The 6,432-nt window shown below is 37.8% G+C and overlaps 1 protein-coding gene and 1 long non-coding RNA gene across 4 annotated transcripts; one reads left to right on the forward strand and one right to left on the reverse strand.

The window, feature by feature from the left end:
- The first annotated feature begins 1,013 nt into the window (after window positions 1–1,013).
- LOC133727388 (uncharacterized) lies at window positions 1,014–3,003 on the forward strand. 3 transcript variants are annotated; one of them, XR_009855151.1, is made up of 4 exons: window positions 1,022–1,383; window positions 1,513–1,639; window positions 2,363–2,420; window positions 2,524–3,003. XR_009855151.1 is itself a non-coding variant. In XM_062154977.1 (3 exons), exons 1-3 carry the CDS (start codon window positions 1,179–1,181, stop codon window positions 2,587–2,589), a joined length of 360 nt encoding a protein of 119 aa, XP_062010961.1. In that variant the 5' UTR covers window positions 1,014–1,178; the 3' UTR covers window positions 2,590–3,003. The 3 variants fall into 3 exon arrangements, 1 of the variants encoding a protein (XP_062010961.1); XM_062154977.1 differs by lacking the exon at window positions 1,513–1,639 and having other exon boundaries at window positions 1,014–1,414; XR_009855152.1 differs by lacking the exon at window positions 1,513–1,639 and having other exon boundaries at window positions 1,043–1,383.
- A 367-nt stretch (window positions 3,004–3,370) lies between these two features.
- On the reverse strand, window positions 3,371–4,948 carry LOC133739608 (uncharacterized). The gene is made up of 4 exons (XR_009860708.1): window positions 4,750–4,948; window positions 4,527–4,606; window positions 4,190–4,262; window positions 3,371–3,609 (listed from the first exon to the last, which is right to left on the reverse strand). It is a non-coding gene; the product is annotated as an uncharacterized LOC133739608 (long non-coding RNA).
- Window positions 4,949–6,432: the final 1,484 nt, after the last annotated feature.

Below are 6,432 nucleotides of genomic sequence, written 5' to 3' on the forward strand. Positions count from 1 at the left end.
AGGAAGGACCATATATATATATAGCCTAGACTAGATCGACAATTTGAAGAAGTAGAAGGCCAGAGCTCTCGACCCGTTTACACGACCTGACGAACTGCGTAGTGATCGACCGGAACCTCTCCATTCGGCGACGATAGGGCGGCTCACCGGTACCGTTCGGTTCGTCTTGACGACGCCGACGTGCCTCTTGTCACGGATCGTCCATGCAAGGAGCGAGGAGAGAAAATCGAGGCTCAAAAGTTTCTAACTTTCTGGCGGTCCGCAGCATTTTCCGGCGATCGTTTGTCGTGCATGAGGTATGAAGTGTGACCTGCTCTTCGAGCTCTACATGTCCGTATAATTAGTTTTCGATTTCGGTTGGGTATTGACGGATTGATGATTTGTGTTTTTCGGTGTCGTCGGAGTTCACTGTTCACGGCGGCTTTCTTGTGTTTTTGGGTTCATTCCCGACAACAATTCTCGTCCTAGAACTGGAATTGGAGCTCGGTTATGTTCGATTCATGGAACGGTTTGGTTGGAGAGCTCGCTGGCGTTCGCTGCTGGGAATTCCAGTAGATAACAAGGTGAGCTATTTCTTCATGGAGAATTGAAATCAGTTTTGTGTTCAAGTCTTCTGCCTGAAATTATTGGAATGGAAGTTAGTTAATTGAAGTGCTATGTATTGGTTTGTAATGTGCCGGGTAAAATTGTGGAGGAGTGAGCAAAGGAAGGGTTTTTCCCAGCTACTGTGTTCTTCGTCAAAGGAGTGAACCCCATCTGTTTTAGTCTTGTTTGGAGTCGAGGTTAGTTGGGCTCTCCTTTGATGATATTGAAACATGAAAATTTGGTTAATCACCTGATGATTAGAACTTGGTTAAAATGATTTTTGTTTGTCTCTGTCAAGTTCATGAGTGGAAGGCCGAAGAAGGGACTTTGTGGAGCTGGACCAAACTTGGGTGTGGAACTCTAGAATGAGAGTGGTTACTATGATTTTCACCGAAGGTAATGATATGAAAATAGATAAGAATTGCTGTGATATATATATATATGTAGATACATATCGGAGAGTCTTCAGTACACGGCCGTTTATGTGCTGGACACGTGATGTCCAAATTGATGGACGGCGTTAGTGAATAGGGGTTAGTGCGCGGAAGACCAAAAACTGGGAACGCAGTAGATCAAAGTTTTACCATAACCAAATGTTCCTCCATACCTTCGAATCGAATTCGATCTGGACCCTCTCTCTCTCCAGGAACAACAGTCATTCGCTTCCTCCAGAATCCTCAAGAGCTCTCCACTTCTCGCGCATCAACCCTCTTCTCGGCTCTCTCCTCCCCAACTTCATCATTGTCAGCGGAGTTCCCAACTCCGATTCGTGGCAGCTCGGTCCTCCTCTCCCTCTCGGTAACCCCGACAACCCCAATATCATAGAAAGGTTCCAAGTTCCTGGTCCTGGCGTTAATTTGGTATTCAATTTTACGATTTAATTCGAAATTGGGTGTTTCGATCATTTATGTGTTTTCAAATTTTCAGTTGGATCCGGACAACTACGACATAGTAGTGGGGATAACAACGGTGGCTCGTAGCCTTGAATGGTGCGGTGACGGTCATCGAGCTTCTGCAGCAGCCTTTTAAGGAAGAATTTGGAGATGAATATCAGGTCAGCTTTTAGTCATTGTCTACTATTACAACCTGAGTAGCCTACATACTATTTGATTCGTTGGCTAATGTGGAGATGAATTGAATTGGCATCTTTTTTTTTATTCCAGATCTTCAGAGTATCATGGACCATGATGAATTAGCAATATTGTTTGTCTGGGAGTTATACACCATTGTAATAAAATAACACCATAGGATACAACACTCAAATATACAATTTCATAACACTTGAAAAAAATGCAGTTCCCTATCTTTCTTGTTCAACAATGAAACATTACACTTGCAGAAAAAACTAAATGGATGTGGAAGTATAAATTTGTTGATCAATCTAATTTTCCTGCGACTTCTACATTTATAGCTCGGTATGACTTGGTCATTGCTCAAGGTTAATGCTTCTAGTCCATTTAGTCTGTTTTCTGTCAAGTATGGTCCATGTTTTTCTTCTCAGAAAGTTGACATCCATACAGTATCATGCTCATAACTTAAACAAAATTTAGAATATTGTATAGGTCAGTTGGAGCTTTGTATTTGCAGCAGTGACTGACCATAACTTCTACAAAATTTTGCACATGTATCTGATGCGCTGTAGTGTTAGATAATCTAATAGGAAAACACTGACCTTGAGGACTTGGTGTCAATTTATGCTCTTACAGAATCTGCCCACTTGTTGTCATTAATTATGAATTTGTTTACCTCATTCAATGGGTGTATCTTTCTGACACAGGAAAATGGTTACTCCTGAGGCAAAGGTTAAATGTAGAAGGTTGATGCCGGATAATCTGGTACGTTTAATAATTGAAGTTGATGCCGGATAATTAGACTTGCGTATGTTTTGATCTGTTTAGTGGATGACTCATGACTGCAGCTTAAACTGATTTTGTGCAGGTTAAATTTGGTGATTCAGTCCTTAGGCATGAGTTTAAAGTGAACGTTGGTGGGAAGTTCCCATAATGTGGCAGAACAGGGTGGGCTGACTATACGAGCTGGCTGCAATCCGAAAGATTTCAAAGAAACAGTTTTAGGTTTGTCAAATGCAAAGCCAAATGCAATTGATGAAATGGGATTTGGCCCAGTGCAGAGGCTAGGGTGCACCAAACTTAACCGTGAGATATGCCAAATATTGTAAAGTTTAAGTTCTTGATTACAAGCTCAATCCTAGTATAGAAATCTTGTATGTACTGTGAATTTTTGTATAAAATGGGAATCCTGTTGTTGATGAATTCCTTGTATGGAAATAGAAATTGTGTATCAGTTGCTTGTATCCTGTATAAATTACTTCCTTGCATAGAGATCCTGTATAAATGGAACCCTTATATAGAATTTAATAGTTTGACCATAGTTCATAGTTGAACTGGCACACCAAAACAGAGTGAGCTATATGCTATTCGATCAGGACTTGGTCTCCTGCAGTCTCTACAGTTACAACATGTTATTGAAAATGATTGTATTGACGCAATTGCTGAAGACTCATGCTTAGACCATAGTCTCCTTGCAAATGGAGGTCTGATAGATGACATCAAATGTGCCATGGCATTAATTCCTTGAGTGCAGCCTTGCTATGCACCTCGTTTGTGCAAAATGTGCTGGCATAGGCTTTGAAGCCAATCATAATTCGGTGTGGCTAGACCAGACTCCAGAATGTATTCTTGATGTTATCAATTATGATTGTAACCACCTCACTTGAGGTTCTATCTAATGAAATTTCTTTCTTGATTCAAAAAAAATAGTTTAACTTGCACTCTTGCAGATAATATGTAAAGCATTTGTTGGTAAGAACATCATTTGTAGTACATGTTAAATATAAACATTGTCCATAAAGGAAAGCTGTTTTTTAGTCCACAAAAGTTACAAGAGGAGTTCCAACCAGTCACATTGGTTACACTCATCTAGAGGCAGCATCTTGTTACCCATGGTTCCTTGTTCAGCTCCAACTCCAACAACTTCTGTGCTCTTACCCAGCACAAGAATAACCTGATCATATACACAGAAGCACGAATGATAAGACTGAAAATAAAACATTTCATACCTCAAGGCATACAAGAAAACAGAGAGTCTGCAACAATTCTATACAAGTTTCCTCAAGGTCTTCTATAAAATGACAACATCATGTATTAGTTTCTTATAGCTCGTTTGTATAGGAAGATCAGAATTTTCAGAATACAAATATGGTAGACCAGTAATCAGGCATTACCCAAAGGTTCACTAGAATAGACCAACCAAACCAAAATTGGCCTAGCATTATAGACCAAAACCAATCAAACCAACCCTAACCATGCTAGAAATTTATGCAGTATATCAGGAATTAAAAGTATAAATTAGAGATTTATCATTAAGATACCTAATGAATAATCTGAAAAGCTGTGAACTAGAAATGCTTATGGAGACCCTTGAGCATAACAATTATACTGCCATCTCAGGCTCCATAAAAACTTGCTTGACAACCGAAAATGAAAGTTAGCCAACAGATAATCCATCTAATATATGTAAAAATATAACATACTGTCAATGGAAATATGTAAAATTAAACAGTCATATGACTAAGAAGACAAACCTAAATGCACCATGGGAAAATTTTACAGTATTCCATAGCTACAAATTCAGTGCATCCTCAGATCGCTTGACAGCTGCAAGGAATTGATAGCTGAGTCAGGACATGAAAAAAAAAAAAAAAACTATTTCTAGCAAGCTTTGACAACAGAACAACAATATAGTTCATATTACAAATAGGGATATTCATAAACACATTGAGCTTCTCCCAACCTACTACAAAATCCCTCTATAATATCTTATACTCTTCAGATAGCTTTATCAAAATCAGACATTCAAAATTCATAGACACAACTGATATACACCATTTCAGGTTATTAGAAGAAAAGAGAAGCTCAAACCTTACTCTTCGATACTTCCAGCTACACTCTTGCCAAGTGCAATAACTACTTTCTTCGAGATAACTTCAGTTTTCCACGGCCTTAGATCACAAAAAGAAAAAAGAAATAAAATATAAATGATCTAAAACCACCCACCTAGATTGAACAAGATCCAATTATACAAAACAGCAACAAAAAAAAAATCAATTTGAGTTCAACAAAAACTGATAGTCAGATTGAATACCGGAAGTCCTTGAAGTTTAACTGTATTGAATCGAGCACAAGAAGAGGAAGTTTCTGCTGTGTGCAGGAATCGAGGGCGATTGCTTCGTCTGTGATTGAGAGATGAGAGTATGGATTAGAAGGGGTAACGGATTTGGATCACGGTGGTGACTGGTGAGGGTTTTGTTTGCGATTGGGATGGGCGTCTAGGTCTAGGTCGGGAAGAACTAGGGGTGGCCAAACGAAACCGAAAACCGAAAAAAACCGCACCGAAAACCGAACTGTAGCCGAAAAAAACCGAACCGAAATATTGTGAAATTTTATGACCACGGTTTACCAATCCGATCGGGTTCGAAACTATTGTGAAATTTTCTAAATTTTTTACCACACGCATAATTTATTGTAATCATCGCATCCAACGGTCAGTTTTTTTTATTTTCTTTGAATTTATAGAGGTTTCTCTTTGGAGTGTATGATATATAAATATAGGTTTATAAGAGTAACTAAGTTTGACCTAGTTGATCGAATTTGAAACGAGAACCAAATTGGCCGGATTTTTTACAACCACCATAAAACATTACAATCTTTCCATCGAGTGGTTGGTTTCTCCAAATTCATTTTTCTCTTCATGGTTGCTTTAGAATGAACCTCAATCATTTAAATACAATATATAAGTCATACTACTTTAGGAGACAAATTGGTATAGGCCAATGTATTGGTAATTAAAATTGAAATTTTTATCTTATGTCAACGCACATCCATCAATGAAATATTTACAAACATGATGTAAAAAAATAAGCACGTTTCGCGGTCGTCACTTCATTGGTCAACCAAGAAAACATACAAGTGACTACGGTTGACCAATCCGATCGGGTTCGAAACTATTGTGAAATTTGTTAAATTTGTAACCACACGCATAATTTATTGCAATAATCGCATCCAACGGTCGGTTTTTTTTATTTTCTTTGAATTTATAGAGGTTTCTCTTTGGAGTGTATGATATATAAATATAGGTTTATAAGAGTAACTAAGTTTGACCTAGTTGATCGAATTCGAAACGAGAACCAAATTGGCCGGATTTTTTACAACCACCATAAAACCTTACAATCTCTCCATCGAGTGGTTGATTTCTCCAAATTCATTTTTCTCTTCATGGTTGCTTTAGAATAAACCTCAATCATTTAAATACAATATATAAGTCATACTGCTTTAGGAGACAAATTGGTATAGGCCAATGTATTGGTAATTAAAATTGAAATTTTTATCTTATGTCAACGCACATCCATCAATGAAATATTTAATTACAAACATGATGTAAAAAAATAAGCACGTTTCGCGGTCGTTACTTCATTGGTCAACAAGAAAACATACAAGTGACTACGGTTGACCAATCCGATCGGGTTCGAAACTATTGTGAAATTTGCTAAATTTTTAACCACACGCATAATTTATTGTAATAATCGCATCCAACGGTCGGTTTTTCTATTTTCTTTGAATTTATAGAGGTTTCTCTTTGGAGTGTATGATATATAAATATAGGTTTATAAGAGTAACTAAGTTTGACCTAGTTGATCGAATTCGAAACGAGAACCAAATTGGCCGGATTTTTTACAACCACCATAAAACATTACAATCTCTCCATCGAGTAGTTGGTTTCTCCAAATTCATTTTTCTCTTCATGGTTGCTTTAGAATGAACCTCAATC

The sequence above is a fragment of the Rosa rugosa genome, chromosome 1, assembly GCF_958449725.1.
Source record: "Rosa rugosa chromosome 1, drRosRugo1.1, whole genome shotgun sequence".
Taxonomy (NCBI): Eukaryota; Viridiplantae; Streptophyta; class Magnoliopsida; order Rosales; family Rosaceae; genus Rosa; species Rosa rugosa.

What these genes read in the sequence shown, in the direction of transcription:
- LOC133727388 (XM_062154977.1), top strand. Translation starts at nt 1,179, where the DNA reads ATGTTCCTCCATACCTTCGAATCGAATTCGATCTGGACCCTCTCTCTC. An exon ending in AACCCCAATATCATAGAAAG is followed by an intron (nt 1,415 to 2,362) that starts GTTCCAAGTTCC and finishes TTTCTGACACAG; the next exon opens with GAAAATGGTTACTCCTGAGG. An exon ending in GGTTGATGCCGGATAATCTG is followed by an intron (nt 2,421 to 2,523) that starts GTACGTTTAATA and finishes GATTTTGTGCAG; the next exon opens with GTTAAATTTGGTGATTCAGT.